Source organism: Durio zibethinus, chromosome 3 (genome assembly GCF_047325235.1).
Source record: "Durio zibethinus cultivar Kanyao isolate XHJ-2024 chromosome 3, ASM4732523v1, whole genome shotgun sequence".
Taxonomy (NCBI): Eukaryota; Viridiplantae; Streptophyta; class Magnoliopsida; order Malvales; family Malvaceae; genus Durio; species Durio zibethinus.
The window spans coordinates 33,203,300-33,224,328 of NC_143164.1; the positions used below are offsets into that span (position 1 = coordinate 33,203,300).

A 21,029-nucleotide genomic window follows, 5' to 3' on the forward strand; every position below is an offset into this window, starting at 1 on the left:
TCTTTAAATTATTCGAAAAAATTTTATATCACAATATGAAAATTTTCAAATGGTTTTTATGCCCATATATGTTAAAAAATAATATTTAATATTTTAAGCTCTAAAATCCTTTATAACTTGTATTTAACACAATGAAAAATTGAAACCATTGCAAGTTAATCAAGTTTCTTTATTTAAGCAAGTTTAAAACATCTAACTCAAGGTTTTCAAATTCATTTTGTACTTAAAAATTTCCTAAAACGAAATTTTATATTTTAAAGCTTGATTCTAGCTAAAATCATTTTCGAAACAAAACTCAAAATTTCAAAATAATTAAGCTTTGTATGTTTTCCCTAAGTTTGTGCATAAATATAAGACAATTAAGCACATAAATCAAACATACCAAGCACTAATAATAATTTTACAAAGCATGATATCATCAATATCCAACATTCATAAACACAATCATACTTAAGCATGAGTTTTCAAAGTGAAAGAATTATATATATCTCAAGAATCAAATTTACCAACCATGAGAATACATCAAGATCATGCACGCAATCTCGTTATCAAGAGCATTCATGAATTCTCCTAAAATATATCTCAAGTAAATAAACATTAGACACACTTTCAACAAGCATCATAAACATACACTTAAGAGCAAAAATAAATACATACTCAATCAAGCTCACATATTTCTCAAAATCATGTAATTTATAACATGTAATCTACTTTATCCAAATTTTCATAATCAATATAGCATATGTGGGCATTTTTTTTTCAAAACAATTTAGAATCAATCAAGATATATATCAATAAAGCATATAGCAATTAAGTACTTCAACATTTAACCAATAATAGGCAACCAATTTCAGATGCACTTAAAAAAAATTTGGCTTAAAGGTTACCCATCCTCATTGTGTGTCTAGAGTTCTATTCTTCAAAATCATATTGTAGCTCTTTCTTCTGCACACCTATAAGAGATAATCTCATTTGATTTTTTATACCTAAATTGTTTTAGGTTCTTGAGAGTTAGTCACAAAGTCTCTTGCTCCTTTAAGAACCTATACTTGTCTAATTCTAAATGAGACTTTTCTTCTAATAGAACAAATAGATGAAGCATGACCATAAAAATGATAAAAATTGCATTTAATCATTTTAACACTTAAATTCTTGTCTAAAAGCTTTTGTTTTTCATTCATCAAAATATCAAATTTCCTTTTCAAATCAAATTTTTTTTCTAAAATTTCATAACTATTTTGAGAGGTTTTTAAATCTATTTTCACTTTTTCATTTTCTTTTCCTAAAACATTTTTTGCATTAGTCAAAAACTTATTCTCTACATTCAACTTTGAAATCATTTTCTTATAATTCCTCATCATTATTTTACATTTATCATATAACTCATAGTAAGCCTCTTGCAGTTTATCAAAAGTATATAAATTTGAACCAATAGAATTTGAGGTTACTTTTAGATTTTAAGGAGCCATAAGATACGATATATTTCGGTTGGGTTGTTGTCTTTCATGTATTTCATCAATCTTTCTCCATATCTAATTTGAGATGGAACAATTTGAGACCAAGTCGAAGTTGTAAGAGTCAAAAACTTCACATAGTAAACATTTAGCCTTGGCATCTTCTATCACTTGCCTCATGTAGTTTGCATCATGTGAAGGAATTTCAAGCCTTTTTTTTTCTATCACATTTCAAGCTTTAAAATCTTAAGCCATTATGAACACTTTCATCTTTATTCTCTATTCATAAAATTCAAATTTATTAAATATAGGAGCTTTGAGGACTTTCTCACTATCTTGAAACTTAAATTGAGTCATAAGATCTTTACTTAAGGTGATTAAACTTATAAAAAAAGATACCAAAGCTCTAATACCAATTGTTAGCTTTTTAGGTGAGATGGTAATCCAATAGGAGGTGAATTAGATTTTTTCAAATTCTTTTTCAAAAATAAATTTCAATAAAATTGAATAGACTATTAAAACCAATATCTAAATATGATGCAAATAACAATAAAATGATGAACTTGAAGCATTGTAATCAAAATAAAAAAATAAAGATGAAAAAATCAAGCACAAATATATATAGAGGTTCGATCTTTTTTCACAAGGCATCTACGTCCTCTCTCTGGGTTGTCCACACCAAGCCTTCAATTCACTAATATTGAATTAAGAATACAACCCTATTTTTTTCTTCCAAAGGCTTAAGATAGAAACCTCTATCCTTACATAATTAGGAGAATACTTCACCTCTTACTTACAAAATAACCCAAATGATTTTTACAAACTTAAATACCTATCAAGGTTGAGTGTTTGCCTAATGAACTATAAAAAAATTGATGAAAAGATACAACAAAGATAGTTTGGATACAACCAATGTAAAGATATGGAATTTAGCTTTATAACTTTTGATTTCTTTAAGGGATAATAATGTATAGCTTGTCGGTGTTTGCTTTCTTGATTCTTACTTATTCTTGATGTGTTGGAATACCCAATATATAGAGAAAATGAGGAACTAGCCATATGGGGATAGTTTGGAGTTAAAAATACTCATTGAAGCTTGAAAAACTAGCCGTTGGAGCATTTCTGGGCATAAAGGATTGATCCCCTCGTAGGGGGGATTGATTGGGTTAGTTGAAATTTGAACAAATTCATGTGTGAATACCCATAACCAATCGATCCATACATGCTACCAATCGATCCTTTTTTCAGGTGATTTATCCCTTAATCAGGGTGATCGATCCCTTTTCAAAGTTCAAAATCAAATTTTCATTATTTGCAAAAAACCAATCAATTCATTACAAGAGGGGATCAATTGGTTTAGCTAAGGAATCAATCTAGTCAAGTTGGGTGGTTGTTTCCTGTTTTGCACTCTACTTACTAATTTGATCATTTCTTGAGTTATATAACTCTAAATCAAAAATCGTTTAAAGATTTAGAAACTAGACTTAAAGGTTTTCTATCCATAAAAAATTATTAGCTAATTTGTTGTATACGAATTATAATGAATTTTCAAAGTTATCCTTTGTGCAGTTTTTAGATAACTACAATATATTTAGTAAAAATTTAAAATCTTTTCTTATAAAATTTGAATTTCGATTTTGTGTGATTTATTAGAAAATAGACTCAAAGAGCTTTCCAACCATATAAAATTCAAATATTAAAACTTTGGGAATTAATATAGAAAAATAAAACAAGTTTAATGTCGAAAAACTTTATTTTTCTAAAACAACTTTCTTAAGTTAATTTATTTCTCAAAGCCAATGTTATCAAATTTGTATTAAGTACAAAATGAATAAGTTCACTTTAAAAATAACAATTGGACTTTTATTTAGACTCAAATAAATAATGCTTAAAGATACTTTTGATTTAAAAAATAAGAAAACATAAGGAAATGTTTGTTTAAAATTTAAAAATCATATTATTTATTTAATACCAAAATAATAAAACTTAAGAATATTTACTAAATAAATCTTTGTTAAAACTTTAATCATGCTTATTTAACTTAATGTTTTGTCATTTCAAAATCAGGATCAATTCAAGACTAACATAATATACTTATTATTCATTTATACACCTCAGCAAATTTGACTCAATAATTATTGCATACTTCTTTTTGTTTAAAAATCCATATTCAAATCATGCTAAATTCAAATAAAAAAGAAGTATACTTAATTACTTATAATTACAATTTCACTTTAAAAATACTTTTTAAAATTAATTAACTAATTTAACCACAAATATAATAAAAATAAAATATTAAAGATAAAGGGAAAAAAGCTTAAATAAAAAATTTTAAAATTGTTACAAAAGATGAATAACTAATATTAGATTTTAATTGGGTTACTATTTCATATCAAATTTTGGTTATATTTAGTCATTTTAGGTTTTAAATAACTATTAAATTATTGACTTTTTAAAATCAATTAAAATCGAGTCAAGTTAATTTATTTTTATACTTATGCGTATTATATTATTTTAATTAAATTAAAATTTAAAATGAGAAAAAATTATTTATACTCAATTTGAGTTTTGAATTGTTTCAAATTTGAGTTGATTAATCTATATTATTTTAGCTTTACTTTTGTGACACAGATAAGAAATTTCAAAATAGAATGAGAACACAATACAATGAAAATTTAAGAGCAAAAGTAATTGAGATACTAATAATAATTTTAAAAGAAAATCCTTATACTCACGTTTTACAAAGATTAAAGGATATTTCTTTTTGTAAGGATTTTAAAATTCATATTATAAAAATGTTAATTTAGATTAACGAGTTTATAATCATTCATTTATTAATCAAGTTGTTGCTAAATGAGCTGAAAGAAATAATTCAAACATTTCATTTGAAATAGATCATATTATAATTCAAACTCATTCATAAAGACAATATAGAGTTAATTATTATTTGGGTTGTTATGACCCTTTACAATATTTTTTACTTTACTCAAATAGAGAAGTTGATTTGGATCAAATATTAAATAGTAAATTAGAATAATGGTAATAAGAATTAAGTAACAATTAAAAATACACCATCTTTTCCTTTAGTATAAATTTTTTATAGAAAATGTGAAATATTGTTTACTATTTTCAAATGGAGAAGTTAATTTATATCAAAATATCAAAAAAGTTATTTTGAATGATAGTAATAAAATGAAGTAACAATTAAAAATATATTATCTTTTCATTTAGTAAAGGAAATTTTTTATGAAAAATGCATAAGTAATTATTGTGAATTTAATATTTTTAAAATTATAATCTATTTAATTTTTATATATTTTATTTAGTAAATTTTTTCTTATTACTTTTATCATATATATAACAAATTTTTTATCCAAAATTGTATACTTAAAAATAGACATAAGACAAAATTTATTACTTCCATTGGTAATATAACACATCAAAATTTTTAATCTTTTATATGTAATTCTGTTTGTCTAATTAATAGGTATGAAACACATATTCTAATAATTGAATTAAATAACCAATAAATCTTATCTTAATATGTACTATTTTATCATGAACTAAAAAATTTTAAGAATATCTTAGAAATATTAACTTAATATATGTTGTATATATTTATTTAAGTTAGTTTTAATACTTGCATTAGTATAAAAAATTATAATTTTAACTTATTTTTTATATGTTAAACTAAAGATAGTAAATTAAGAGCATTTACTCTTACTTTTTAAATCATTTAAACTTGAACACTTTCTTCTTTCTTACCTTACTTTACAAATTGCATCATCTAGCATACATTGTGGTTACTTTTTTTTCTTGGGATATACATAAATCATTGATAACATATTAATAGATAATTAATAAATTAGGGGTCATTTTGTATTGTTGTATGTTTTATGTTTTTGAAAATTTTGTTTTGTTTTATTTTCATTTTATTTTCAATTTATTGAATTTGAAAATATGTTTGGATAAAATGTCTTTGTTTTAGAAATGTGAAAACAAAAACTTTTAAGAGAGACTGGTTAAAGTTTTTAGACTCAATTTGTTATTAATAATATAATAATATTAATATAATAATATTTACTAATAGATTATTTTTTAATATAATATAATTAATTTATTAATATATTATTGATAAATATTATATTACTAAACAATATATTATATATTATATTATATATTACTAAACAATATTATATTATATATTACTAAACAATATATTATATATTAATAAACAATATATTATATATTAATAATATAATAACTTATTAATATAATATATTAATAATAAAATATATAATAATTATATGATAAATATTATATTAATAATATATAAATATATTAATAATACATTAATATATTAATAATAATATATTATATTAATATAAATAATATGTTAATAAAATTTTATATTAATATTAATTAATAAATATTATAAATAATATATGATATTAATATGATATAAATAATATATTAATAGATATTATTTATTAATAATATATTATTAATATATAATATCTTTGTATTAATAAATAATATTATATAAATAAATAATATTGTTTTATTAATACATTATGTTATTTATAAATATAATATTATTTATTAATTAATATAATATTATTTATATAATAAATATAACAATATTTATTAATATAATATTTATACAATAATATTATTTTATTAATATATTATCAATGATTACTAAAAATTTATCATAAGTTTCTAAAAGGTTAATTATTAAAATTATATCAAGAGATTATCAAAATTTTATCAATGATTATCAAAATTATATCATAAGTTATCAAACCAATATTGAAAGTTCTCAAAATTGTATCGAAAGTTATCAAATTTTATTTAAAGTTATTAAAATCAAAATTATGTCAAAAGTTATCAAATTTTACTTATATTATATCAAAATCAAAATTAAATTATTAGTATGTATCATTATTATCATAGTATTAAAAAAATAATTTATTCAAATAAATTTTTAAGAATAAGAATTATACATACATCATGTACATGCCAAAATTAATCATCTACATATACGTGCGTATCTATATGTATGATAATAAGAGCGAGCGACAACTGTGTATGTAGTGAACACATGTTATGTGGTAAGCCTGAAAGTGGAAAGAAAAAAAAAAGGATTGTTCCATTCTAAAGAGATGATGCAGAACAAAGAAGAAGATGGACCTACTGGCCTAGCCAATTTTGTTCCCTTTAGCGTTTTCATTTGCTGAAATGTGCTGGCCTTTGCCATCTCTTCAAGGACAATTTATCCCTTCCATTCATAGGGATTGATAAGCACCAAAATATTCCCCCAAGTGACTGACAACACAAAGCTAATCTATAAGTATCTTTTTTGTTTATCTAAATCAGTAACAAATGTGTTATTGAAGCCAATTAAAAGAATGAACTGTGAGATATAATTCTCTTGAAATTTTAGGCAAGTGGGAATGAATTGGATGAATTGTGAGATAATTTTCTTGATGTTTTATATACCATGACTTTGAGAAAGGGACATTTAGTAGGTTATTTGAAGTTCAAATCTCCGCATTTTCAATTTTTTTTGTCCCGCATAGACTATTGATAAGATTTTAAATTCTTAATTTCAATTAAATTCAAATCCTAACAACTTCAAATAAAAAATAAAATAAAATTTGAGAAGGGGACCAATGAAGCAAAGTGGGAATGCCTTGGACAAATTCTTATCTTTCTCCACATCAGCCTACCAATTCCACCATGACAAGCTACCAAAAAATAACTTGAAACCCAAAAGAAAAAGGCAGTTTAAAACTGTCATGCTCTTGCAACTTTGTCAACAATGAAAAGGCAATTGAACTTAAGTGCAAGTACATGATCTTTACTTCTCAATCCATGAAATAAGATTAGCCTCTACTTTGCCGGAAAAATGGCATTAACTTTGATGTTAGGTGAGGAACCTTTTTCAGTTATTATCAGCATTATCATGCTACTTAAAAATTTTGCAGATAAAATCGATGCCTCAAACTCAGAGAAAGTGATTCTATTCCAAGTCATTGACATTCCGAATTTACTACAGTAAATAAACAGAATTCTTGTGTATTATTAGTACTATTTTATTGTTTGATATCATTAGTGTCATTATTTTTGTCTCCTTTATTGCATTTAAATAATTTTTTGTAATAATATTTAAACATGAACTTACTGATTCTATTATCCAGCAGCATTAACTTGTACGAACAATCAAGAAAATTTAATTTAGGCTTCATTTAGATGGACAGTGAGATTAATTGCATTGAGATTGAAAATAATAATAAAATTTATTATAAATGCGATTGAAAAAAAAATTATAATAATTACGATTGAAAAATAAATTTAATAAAAAATTTATATTGATTTAATCACACTGAAATTGATGTTTGAATTTAATTAAAGGTGCAGTGACTTAATTGTATAGCACTGATAGGATCCAAACAGCTACTTAGCAATACGATGATGGATGCTAATTTCAACTTGTTGATGGCATACAGGTTCGTCGCTATCAAACAAATCTTGGGGAGGGGTTTTCTTATCCAAACAAATATCTCAAGGAACTTCCTTCTTTTTAACCTTTCACATAATTTTAGTTTGTTCTTTTTTTTCTCTTTTTTCATTAAATAATGCAATCCAACTCTCTCTCCAGGCCTTATAAATAAGAGATGATGAAATCTCAAAGTCCATCAGAGCTAAGCCTTAACACATATAAGTTTCCTACACAAGCCTGCGCACTTGTCTGTCTGTTCACCTTTCTTTCAAGCTTAATTCTCCTACACCTACTTTTCATCAGCTGCTTTTTAAAACTTAGCTGCATTGGCAGTAACTTTTTGATCATTCAGATTGAATTGTTTCATTTTTCTCAACAAAATCAAGGAAATCATCTTGTTGTAATGGACAGGGTAAGAGATCTGGCATCGAAGAAGGCTGCTGTGATATTCACTAAGAGCTCATGTTGCATGTGCTATAGCATCACGACACTTTTTTATGAGCTTGGTGCTAGCCCTGCAATTCATGAGCTTGACCATGATCCTAGTGGGAGAGATATGGAACGGGCTCTAAGAGGGCTAGGGTGTGATCCATCAGTCCCAGCTGTGTTCATAGGTGGAAGATTTGTAGGCTCAGCAAAAGATGTCATATCCCTTCATGTAGATGGATCACTGAAACAAATGCTCATGGATGCAAAGGCCATCTGGTTCTAGCAATGACAAAAACAACTTGCCTACTGAATTGGCAAACTCAATACTATTGTGAAAATAAATCTAATACCTTGTTAAAGGAGGAAATGCTGTATTATGGGCTTTGCTTTTTCTTGAGTTCCTTGAATACGTTGTATAGAAAACATCATGGTATCTTACATGTTTACCGGTGCTGGTGCCTGCTTCCATTTCCATGGATATGAAAGCACATATCAGGAAACACACTAGTAAGTAATAAGGCTTTTCACTTTGTATGATTTTTTCCTATCAGAAACAGACGTAAATGCATGGTCTTAAACCTAATTTAGGATCTGATGGTGTTCAGAGAATTCCCACTGAAGAATTATTTCTCCTATGCAAGCAAAACTATATAATAGAATAAAGTTTTCATGACCACAATGCGAATGATTACTGTTCTCGTAATAAAAAATATTGTTCCAAATGAAAACTTATGCCCTTACCTGTGTCATGAATTGACTATTGCAAAAGCTGATGAAATTCTTGAAGGTATTGCACATTTTCAGTGCTTTTCTTTTTAAGGTGTTAATTAATTTTAAAAGTGACATCAAATTGGTTTGGTTCCTTATTTTCTGGCACTGTCACCCCATTGACTAGACACTTGGCATACGAGATATCAGTTATCAGTTAGCAAGTTTAGTTAGTGATTTTTACACCAACTGATGTGTATATAACCCTATCTGACAGACAAAAAGGTGGTGCTGGAACTTTTTATGCCTTCATTCTATTTCTCCACCATCTAAATCTCAAAGGCCAAAAGGTTAATTTTTTATTATGCATGGAAGTTCCTAGATGCATGGATGATCGTTCACATGCACAAACATATATTTAGTTCGTATATATAATATCATTTGTTAAATTATTCATGATTTTGCAAAATTGTTCCTTTGCTATACCTACCTCATGGATACTCTTCTACAGTGTGCACTTCTTGTAAAGCCAATCGCTTTTATTCTGTGCAGTAAGATGGCATAAGAATGGAGAATCATATCCCATCTTGACGAAGGAATGGTTGTTGTTACATGTCATTGCACGTGTGACCATTCGCCATTCACAGGCTGATCACTTGCACATGCGATGGCGCTATAAGGAAGCAGCAGTCCTATTCATGAAGTGAAGTGAGCCTATATGAGTGCTCACATGTGGGAAGAATCATACAAGTTGGTGGGCACAACAGAAAGAATTACGGCCACCGAAAGCCATCACATTCGCAATCTCATGCGCAATCTTTCTTCATAAGGATTCAAAGGAGGCGGTTGTGAGAATCTGCTCGCCTCAGAATTTTCTTCTTTTATTAGATCTTGATAGAAATTAGAAAGTATTCACCATGGCCATAAAATCTTTAAAAAAAAAAATTGAATACATGGTTAGTTGGCTGAAGACGTTGGTCGCGAAATCAATTTTACATAAATCTTGCTAGTTTGGACCATCCATTTTCAAAAGTGTTTATATCAGATGGCTATTGGTTTACTGTCAATCAGTTTGATCATTGATGGTTTGAATAATAATTAGCAGAAAATTTTTGTCGCCAACTTGTTGAGCCCATGCAAACACAGTAGTCCCCATCCATAAAGCAACTTTATTGGTTTTAGCATCTAGGTAAAGCACATTTTCTTTTGAATGTTCTTGTTCAAACTAAGGTGTCTACTCTATGATGTCCCTATAAATACTCTAGCATGGGAGCTTAAGTTCCAACAACCTCAAGCTTTGAACTCTTTTCTCTCTTTCCCACTGCACCTTCTCAAAGTCCAACGTCCCACTACCATTGGATCAAATGCAGTCTGAATTCGATCGGATGGTCTTTAAACTTTAAGTGAAATCGACAGGTAACCAAGGGACTTCCCTAAAGTAAACGTTTTCTTTGTCCCTTGTTAATTACTGTCTTCACAACAGAGCTTTGCACATATATATTAAGCAAACATTGTCAACCGGGGTTCAACATGGACAAGGTGATGAGATTGGCCTCAGAGAAAGGGGTAGTGCTATTTAGCAAGAGCTCATGTTGCCTGTGTTATGTAGTCAAAAATCTATTTCAAGATCAGCTTGGGGTGACCCCTACGATTTATGAGATCGACCAAGACCCCGACGGCAGGGAAATGGAGAAAGCACTCATGAGGTTGGGGTGTAACGCACCTGTTCCAGCTGTTTTCATTGGTGGAAAGCTGGTAGGCTCCACCAATGAAGTCATGTCCCTCCATCTAGGTGGAGGGCTGATACCTTTGCTGAAGCCTTATCAGGCTTTACGTTGAATTAAGTACTTCAATATCACACTGAAAGAATAAAATTGGCTCAAATCAGTAGTCCCTAGTGAGCTGTGTGTTGTGTAGTCTGTGTAGCTTTCTATGTCTCGTGCTCCGTAGCTATGGATTAGTTTCCAGCATGCAATCTGTTTCTATTTCTTAATGAAGTTAACTTTATATACTTTTTCTGCTTTTGAGCTTTCAGCAGAATTTGAATGATTGCTGTATGTTATTCGGATGCTTTGCATACGTCAAGAAATATACTTTCTGCAATAGTTTCGTTCATTCATTAATCAACTGTGAAGCCATTTGTATAATGTACAAATGTAAATATATATGAACATGAACAAACTTCTCATTTTTGCACCATCTGTATAAATTACATCATTTGTGAGCGTATGTTTCAAGTCTGAACTCCAAATTTTGAATAAACTTTATGTTAGTTTCTGCAAAGCAATATGCCATCTTTTTTTTAATGGTCCATCCAACGAATTGTACGGTCTCAAAATACCAGCTACTAGTGATAAAGTGAATCGTTTTCCGGCAACTTTGGGTTCAAAATTCAACACTTCAACCTCTTCTCCTACCTTTAAACTGCACGACCTCCTCTGTTAAAAAAAAAAAAATGAATGGCTTTTATGTTGAAGCATCATAATTCAATTCCCCATGATCTATCTTTTGATTATTTCTGAATCTATAAGAACTACAAGTAGTAGTATAAAATAGAAAAGCCCCCGAAACATCAAAAGTTTGTTATGTGGAGGGACCTGACCACCTATTGCATCCCTCACATGCAAAAAAATAATGATAAAATTTACACAATTTTTTAGGTGAAGTGTGTGAAATTCTTTCTTGAAAATTATTTAATAAAAATTTTAATAAAAAATAAAAACCGATAAATTGATAAAATTTAATGTAAAAATTAATAATATGTAAAAAAATATTTAAAATATTATTTATAATTCAAATTTAAGCGATACTTATTCAATGATAAAAATTCAATCAATATTTTTATCAAAAATTTTTATCTAAAAATATATATCAAAATTTATTAAAATTTTTTAAAAAATTGTATACTTAATCTATGTAACGAGATTTTTCAATCCATCAATTTTGATTTTTAATTTTAGTTTTTAGTTAATCGGTTTTAATAGAGAATTCCCTGAATTTTACCTAAGAAAATTTATTTAAGTCTTTTCCAATAAATAAATAAATAAAATAAAATGAAAGGAAAATTCTTAACTTTTTCTCTTGTCTGCTGCCATTGGTTCTTCCACTTTATCTTTTGATAAAGAAAGGTATTGCATTCCTTGCCTTTTATTCTTTAATTGAATTTACTTTGTTTTTTTTTTTTTCCCCTTCTGCCATGGTAGACATGTAGAAAACTTCTCCTCAGACTTTGCAACAAAAACTTGGTAAAATCTGCTGCTACATATCAGTAGGGAAATATTCGGATCCAGTATTATATGGAGCAATAATATTTACATCTTTGGTTCAAATGTTTCAGCATTATTTGTAAACGATTCTGCGGTGGACAGGCTTGTTGCTGAATAAAACGAGATTCTGAATTCACCTTCAAAGAGAATAATTCCACGTAAATATTGGAAATTCAAATCAACACAGCTATCTCTTTCAAGAAGAAAAAAAGATGGACACTACACTCAAATCACTTAACTGATATGTGCATGACCCTAACCCTAAACGCGATCCTCCCCATTTTACATGATATATGTCTATTAATATATATATATATATATATAATAAATTTATCAATTTCATGGACGGAAAGATGTATAAGCAAAAGTTTTTCATTAAATTTTATTGTTTTTCAAGTTTTAGAGATGTTCTTGACGACTGAACTGATCATTTATTTTTAGAGATGTTCAGGGACATCTTAAGTCTTCATTTGGATCCGTCAATGTATATGGGAATAGATATCTTTCTGACTGAACTGATCATTCACAATGACCATAAATTTATTAGTTATTGCATTACTCTTATCATCCAGAAGACAAAGTGAAAGGAAAAAAAATTCGCTGTAAATTATGTCTTGAGTAGATTCTTCCATTGTATATGGAGACAAGCATATGAATGCTGTCAAAGTAGGCAAAAGCAGAATCAATGGAGGTGGAATCCTACAAAGGGAATCACACAATATTCGAACTCGTCAGCTTTCTAATAGTCAATCTTGTCAGTCTTAATCATGTTTTGTGGGGCCTATGATGAATCTTTTTTAATCATCGAGAACAGAGGATGGACCGCTTGACCACTCTGTACTATCATCAGACATTACCTATCAACCTGGGTTGTGATACTGCAAACCATGCTAGCTTGCACTACTTTGTATGCATATACTCCTGAATAACCTGTGTATGCGTGCCACCCTGCAGCTGAACTGTGTAAATACATATACAGAAACGCCTATATACATATTTCACTCATATGAGTGATAACCATAACTAAAGTATGACAGCAGCAGGGCAAAAAAAGAGGATTTTGGGGATAAACCTTTGTCTGAGGGAAGCACTTTGCCCCCATTCCTTCTCTCTGCCCGCGCGCTTTCACTTGCCTTAGTGGGTTGCAAGTACCAATCGCAGTCATGGGTGTCACAGTCACCATCTTCTGCATTTTATTCTCTCTTTGCTTTACAGGAATGCCCAAGCCGGACTAATTGACCAAACATTTCAATTAATAGTAGTATATACATAGAAGAAAAGGCTTGATAGTTGACAGCATAGGCCCTTAATTTTCTACAAATATTAACATGGGAACTCACGTGCCTTCTTCTTGTCGACGTACTTCCCGGTCTGTTGTAATTAAACGGAGCTTATTTGAAGCTAAACTGGATAATGTGTCAAATCTGTCACCAAAAATAAGTTCGAAGAGTGCCGGAGTTAAAAGTTTGAGACGCGTCCAATGCTTAAGTCAATCAAATATTTTAAGAAAAGGAATGAATGAAGCAAAGGCAGTAACAGAGAACGGAAAAAGTACAAGGTCAAGAATGTTATATGACTGATTTAATTCTCCTTTTATTTTCAATGATAAAGTGATTAATTATATAGATGGTTTTTTATTTTGAAATCATATGTAAATGCTAATAATATGACAATCCCAATGTCGCTAATGTAGCCGCTAAAAAAATAAGAATTAGCAAACAAAATTCTACTGGTTTAAATTGCCAATACAATTTTTGCCTATGTTATTATTAGAAAATTTAATGTGATTAAGCTTATATTCTTTATTTTAATAACTATAAAAATATAAAATTTAATTAATAAAATTAAAAATTCAGCATTCAGTCATTCAGCTTCTATGAACAACCAAGTTCATATTACTTTGAGCTTGAAAATAAAAAAGCTGAATTAGTTTCAGGTCTGTATGGGAAAATAACTAACTGTAACGGCCACCTTTTTTTTTTCTCCATTTGTTTATAACCGCTTTAATTATAGAAATGCCAATTACGAAATGCCACGTGCAGAGTCCGGTTAATTTAGTCATTTAATGCAAATCTTTGATTTGACGTGGCAAGAAGGGAATGGAAAATTCAAGAGCTTCATTCCACTTTCTTGGTGTCTCATTAGGATAATGGAGCTTGCGAAATATTGTATCTACTTTGATTTTTGACTTCTTATCACATAGATTTTCGGAAAAAAATTAAAAAAAATAATATTGTATACATCGGCAATGTGTCATTTTTATATGTTATCAGTCAATAATATAAAAATATTTTATTAATAAATAAAATTTTAAATTTTAAATTCTTAAAAGTAAATATTAATAAATTTTTTAAAAATTAATTAGTTAAAATGAAAATTTTTCTTTCTTTGTCATCTCCCTCTGCATTTACCGGATACTTTCTTTTCTACTCTTTCTCTGTCTTTGCCGTCCGGGGGCACAGGCAGACAAACAGATTGATTGAACTCTACTCTCTTTCAATTGAAAAGATTCCGTTCTCATCCATCCGTTTCGTTTCGGAGCCTATTCCAAGTCTTGCAATTCGTATTCATTTCCACTGGGGAGTTCCCTCTGGTGCTCATTCCATTCAATTCGGAACACCGTCGGCTTAACGTCCTTACTTGCCCTGCCAACAATCACCTTTGAAAAATTAGGTTCTATTCAACCATAGGTGCTTGCTTTTATAGCCTATTTGTAGTTGTAGACTCGAAATTGACTAACGAAGGACTGTCGAAGGCGAGGTAAAAGGCACTTTTGCACATTCTATCTGATCCAGTTTTCTTTTGACTATCATAGATAGCTGGCAGAGCCATCTTTGATCATCGCGTGTTTGGAGTTGGAAAGATAAAAAGAGCTTGACCGATCCATTCTGAAGAGAAGAAGTACACTGGGTTAATTAATTAAAATTAAAACTTTTTTTTTTATCACCTTCCTTGTATTTACCATTTCTTTTTTTTTATTTTTTAATTCTTTTTACTTGATTTTAATTCTCGTCTCACCAAATTTTGTTTTGTCATTTTTTGATTTGTAAAAAAATTAATGGCACATTCCATACCTTTATTAATATTTATTTTTAAAAATTTAAAATTTAAAATTTTATTTATTAATAAAATACTCTTATATTATTCACTAATAATGTATAAAAATGATACATTGTTAGTATATTAAATATTAATCCTTAAAAAAAAAAAAAGTTATTTTAACTACACAAAAAAAAGGTTAATAATTCTTAAACTTTGATCTATAGTTTATTTAATTTTTTAAATTTTAAAAATTTTTAATCAAATGTTTAATTATCTAAAATTATTTTATTTTGATTTTTTTCATCTAAAAAACTTCTTAAATTAATGATAAATGTCAATTAAAATTACGTTATGACATCAGCTATCATTTTATGTGACAAATAAGATATCAAAATAAAATTATTTCAAGTTTAGAAATTAAATACGAAATTATCTCAAAATTTTATAAATTTCATACATATCTTATAAAAATATTAAATTTAAAATTATATTTACATCTTTTTTGTTGTAATATAATGTATTAGATGTATTTTTATTTTAAATAAAAATAGATATTCAAAACTTAAAATTAAATTAAAAATTTTAAATTCCTTTTTTAAAAATTTAATACATTTTAAAAATAAAAAATTATTCAAAATATTATTTTACTCATAAGTCATAATAAAACATATTCTTTTCCATCCAAAATTTTTTTAAATATTAAATATCTTTTATTTTTCCTTTTAAATACATTTTTATAAAAAAAGTGTTATAAAAAATAAAAAGTATTTTAAACTATATTTTATTTTATATGAATATAGAATTTTATATTTTTCAATAGATTAATAAATTTATTTTTGAAAATGATTTGAAAATATTTACATAATATTTTAACATGACATGGACTTTTAAGTTGATATAAAAATTTTTACTTAATTTTTTAAAATGATATGTAATTTTAATAAAATTATTTTGGAATTTTTAACTTAATTTATTTTCTATCAAAATATTACTTTATTGACAAATTTTATCATTATAAAAACTAAAAAATATTTTAAATCACAATATTTTATAGAATATATTTGAAAATGAAAAATAAAAGATATTTAATATTTTAAAATATATATTTCATTGATATAAAATAATATTTTTATTATGATTTATAAATAAAATAATATTTTTAATAAAAATAATTTTTATTTTTAAAATGATACTGAATTTTAAAAAAAAATTTTGAATTTTTAACTTAATTTTAATTTTTTAAAAAATATTTTTTATTAAAAACATAAAAATAATTAACATAAGTAATAAATTATATTATAACAAAAAATATAAAATTTTTTTTAAATCTAATATTTTATAGAATATATATATATATATATAATTTCTAAAATTTTGGAGATTATTTCATTTTTTGTCTTTTAAATTATAAAAAAAATTTATTTTGATTTCTCGTCCATTATGTAAAATATTAAGTGAAGTCATCATTTGATGTTAGTAGATATTCTTCACCTTATGTTAATAGATATTTGTCATTAATTTAAATAATTTTATGAATAAAAAAATCAAAATAGAAAATTTTGGAGAATTAAAAATTCCATTAAAATTTTTTAAAATTTAAAAATCAAAATAAAATTTGAAACAAACTTACATAGTGTTAACCCAAGAAAGAGTGAAAACTTCTCTGTTTTTTTGTGTTTAGATCAAAGACCGACACAATGGCTAGAAAAAGCCTTTCGATTAGTTCGACTCTGTCTCACTGATCTTCCATCAATGACTTCTTGATAGGTATTTTCTCTATTTCCTCTCTTGGTCCTTTTTTTTTTTTTTTTTCTATTATCTTTTATCATTGTTGGATGATTTTCCTTGGTTCTCTCATGTTTCGTTTGGTTGGTGAGAAAAATGGACGAAAAAGAAAACGAAAAGAATGAGTGAAAACGGCGATGTTTATTGTGATTTAGGTTTTATGAATTGATGAAACGGAAAAGAAAAGAAAACGAGGAACGGAAGATCTTACCTGAATTCATGTGTATTAGGTTTAATTACATTTCTTTTTCAGATTCTTTTTCCTGTTTTTTTATGTCAATTTTTTACTCCAATCAAAATATAGTATTGTTATTATTATATTATTGGTTGAGTTCTGCATTTTGTAAAAGGAACATTGCTTGAGAGCTATTGGCCGGGAAGCTTATCAGTTATCAGATCATGTGAAGTGCTCACTCTGTTGGCGAGGTTCTCTGGCAGTTGATTTACACGCACTCTTACCAAGCAGATTTCTCAGAGGATTAATTGAGGTTAGTTTAATATAATGCAATTTGAATTTTTGTATGCATTTCTCTCCGTGAGTATGAAAACGATCTTAAAAATTGCAAGAAGTTCTCATTTACTGCTTTCTAGATTTTATGATTAAAAATGTATAATTCTTTGTGCTTTTGCCTTATTTAACTAGGATAGGTAATTGAGTTGATTATGCAATATTGCAAGTATAATTTTAAAGCTTGTGAAGGTTTTGGGTTTAAGTTATAGATATGGGGAATTCTTTTGTAGGTGAGTGAGGAGACACTGAATTCTGGGACTAAAACTGTTTGTTTGTTATCAAAATCAACCTGCAAGCTGGGAAACAGAGAACAAAGACTACTATGGCTGAGGGCAATGAGTTTCCTGAGCTGAAATTCCACATTTATGTTGGAACAGATGTATCACACAGTACTTACACATCATCCATGACTGTTGCAATGCTTAAGCAAAAGATTGTTGCTGAGTGCCCCCAAGGTTATTAATCTATTTCTATTTACATGTTTCCTCCTCTTAACTTAATCCTTGCTGAATTCTGTAATTGGATTAAACATCTTAGGTGCTTCATTTGATTGTGCTTGTTAATTTTGTTTCTATTTATCTAATCAATTTTGAGCTAAGCATGTGCTTGATACTTTTGTTTCTGGTCTTTGCTTTGAGTTTCTTTTCTACATTATCTGTTACTTACTCAGTCATTGATAAGTTTCACTTCAGTGATGAGCATTGCCTGTATGGTATGTTTAAAAACAATTTTTCATATTGGCTTATGCTCATTTGAATGACATTGGTTTAGCCACAATGTTCATTTATGTAAACAGAATAGGTTTCAATTTTCCTTTTGATGATACCATTCAGCTTGGAGGAAATGGCCGCTGTATATGAACTCGTATATGTATGGAGCATATTTATTAATGTTCATAATGACTGGATTTGAATTTAAAATGTCTTCAATGATGCTTTTCCCCTGCAAAAACTGTCTGAGTTAATGGAGTCATGTATTTTCAGACAAAACAGTCATACCAAAGGCAATAAATGATTTGAAACTTATACATGCTGGTAAAGTTCTGGAAAACAACAAAAAGCTTGCTGATTCCAAGATAACATTTGGTGGCCTTCCTGTTGGTGTTATTACCATGCATGTAGTAGTGCAGCCTGCTATAGCAAAAAATAAGACAGGTTTGTCAAGTTCTCTATCTTGACAATACGTGTTTGGGACAATGTGTTTCATGAAATCTTCTTGGTATTTAAGTTTGCTTAGAATTAAGATGTCTTTATTTTCTATCACGTACAAGATTTTCATGTAGATCCTTGCTCAATTTCATGGCATGTGAATCTGTCTATAAAACCCCCCATCCCTTTCCTCTACATATTTCTCAGGAAAAATAAATAAAAATGGGGGAAACAAAATAAAGAATTTCTGTGATTTTCATTTACTTTAATTAAGCAGCCATAAATGCAATCCATTTAATAAACCTCAAAGTAGCTTTGAGGCTAGTAGAGAGGCAAGAAATTGAAGTAGACCAAGGTATTGTATTATTGCCTACTTCAGTAACTAGCCCCCAAAGGATTATTTTGCCTTTTTCTTTTTTCCTCATGATGTCAGTACTATCATTTTTTTCCCTAAAGGTTGGTGGGGGGGGGGGGGGGGGGGGGGGGGTTTAAGGGATGCTTGCTTTAAATTATTTTTGAGAAATAAGCAGATGATATTGCGTTAATGATCTTAAACTTGTAGTTGCCGTGTTCTGATATTTTAGTATATGCTTTTGAAAGGAAAATTATGCATTTTCTTGGGTAAGTCGCACTTTATCATCATTGGAAATAACACTATGTTTATCATCAATGGAATTTCATATAACCATGTTGGAGATTTAGTCATTTTAATAAATTTCATGCTATTAGCAAAAAATAATAACAAAAACATCTGTCTCTTTATTTTATACTTTTCACTTAATATTTGACAATGATCTTACTACATAAGTTTCTCATGGAGAGTAAGTTTTTTTGACAATTGAAACTCAAGTTAAGTTTTTCTTTTCTTTCTCAACACTAAAACTAATTTGAAAAAACAAAGTAGAATTCTTCCTAGTTTGATTTAACTTGGGGTGTCAAGATTTTATACTTTTTCAAAAATTGCCCATATATGATCAAACATCTAGGCGCTTTATTTATTAAGTTATTGTCCCAGAATTTTAGTACAGTCAATGGAGTTTCTTTTACTAAATAAAGATGTGAATGAGTTTATAGCAATGTCGCCCTTGTTCTTGAAGTACAATGCAGTGTTTCAGGTTTTATTTTGGTTTCTCTTTTTATTGCATGATGGATTACGGGCATCAAATCTCTACTGCCTGTTTTTCCAGAATATCATTCTGCTTTTGGTTCAGTCACTATCCTTTTTCTTTGCTTTTTTTTTGTTGCTTGTGATCTGAATATTCTGAAGTTCATGCCTAGGTTCTTTGATATGTTTCGGTAGCTATGGTCTGATGATCCTCTAATATCTTCTTGTTTGCCCTTGTGTTTTGGTGCACTGCAGAAAAGAGCAAGGAGGAGATGCAGAAGCTGAATTCATGCGGGTATGTTATCCTATAATCCATAAACAAGCTCCATAGTTGTCAACTTGTCATCGGAAAAAGATCTACTTCTTCACATTTATACTTTAGCTTGTATTAGTCCCATTTTTGCACTTGAAATGGTGTTCATCTGCATACTGGCTGCCCTGTTACAGTGATTGCTTGAGTTACGTCGTTCCTTCTTAATACAACAAATAATAATAAGCATAAAAAGAAGGTGCCTCCCATGGAAAGCATTTTTTGTGCTGAAAATTAATACAATGACTTTACAGGATACATGTGCATATTCTCAAAATATGGCCCCTCCTGAGAGGAGGAAACAAGAAAATATTCCATTGATTTAAGAAAACGTTATCAATATCCTAAAATTTAAATATCCATAAAATTTATTTTTTAATAAAACATAAAAATGGTAGATTTGAAACGACCCGATTAATTCGATAGATTCGTCCTCTATTTTTGTTCAATTTTTTGACAATAAAAAGCCCATTATTCAAATAATCCAAAAAAATAAATAATAAAGTTTTTTTTTATATTCTCACCGAGAAAGAAAATTATATATATATTTGAAATTATTAATGATTGAATATTGATTATTAAAATAAGATTTAGTAGAATATTGGTTATATATCCATTATATAAAGGATATATAATGAATCAAATTTACTGCCTCAACTTTAATAAATGCAACTATAACATTATACTAAAATATTTTATCGGGAAGAAATGGTTAAGTTTTTAAACAAATTAATTATTTAGAAATTAATGATAAACTCGAATTTAT

At 27.9% G+C, this 21,029-nt stretch overlaps 1 protein-coding gene and 2 pseudogenes across 2 annotated transcripts; all 3 read left to right on the top strand.

Moving 5' to 3' along the window:
- The first annotated feature begins 8,052 nt into the window (after positions 1 to 8,052).
- On the top strand, positions 8,053 to 9,293 carry LOC111283776 (glutaredoxin-C11 pseudogene; annotated as a pseudogene).
- Positions 9,294 to 10,365: 1,072 nt separating this feature from the next.
- Positions 10,366 to 11,107, top strand: LOC111283971 (glutaredoxin-C13 pseudogene; annotated as a pseudogene).
- A 5,931-nt stretch (positions 11,108 to 17,038) lies between these two features.
- LOC111283969 (membrane-anchored ubiquitin-fold protein 3-like) lies at positions 17,039 to 20,521 on the top strand. 2 transcript variants are annotated; one of them, XM_022872671.2, is made up of 6 exons: positions 17,048 to 17,171; positions 17,345 to 17,419; positions 17,540 to 17,677; positions 17,931 to 18,155; positions 18,684 to 18,854; positions 20,209 to 20,415. In XM_022872671.2, the coding sequence occupies exons 4-6, from the start codon at positions 18,023 to 18,025 to the stop codon at positions 20,262 to 20,264; spliced, it is 360 nt and encodes a 119-aa protein (XP_022728406.2). In that variant the 5' UTR covers positions 17,048 to 17,171; positions 17,345 to 17,419; positions 17,540 to 17,677; positions 17,931 to 18,022; the 3' UTR covers positions 20,265 to 20,415. The 2 variants fall into 2 exon arrangements, with proteins under 2 accessions (XP_022728405.2, XP_022728406.2); XM_022872670.2 differs by lacking the exon at positions 17,345 to 17,419 and having other exon boundaries at positions 17,039 to 17,171; positions 20,209 to 20,521.
- Positions 20,522 to 21,029: the final 508 nt, after the last annotated feature.

Bases quoted from the DNA above. Each gene is read 5' to 3' on its own strand.
- LOC111283969 (XM_022872670.2), top strand. From the start codon at position 18,023: ATGGCTGAGGGCAATGAGTTTCCTGAGCTGAAATTCCACATTTATGTT. The intron at 18,156-18,683 runs GTTATTAATCTA...ATGTATTTTCAG, and splicing joins TGTTGCTGAGTGCCCCCAAG to ACAAAACAGTCATACCAAAG. The intron at 18,855-20,208 runs GTTTGTCAAGTT...GGTGCACTGCAG, and splicing joins TATAGCAAAAAATAAGACAG to AAAAGAGCAAGGAGGAGATG.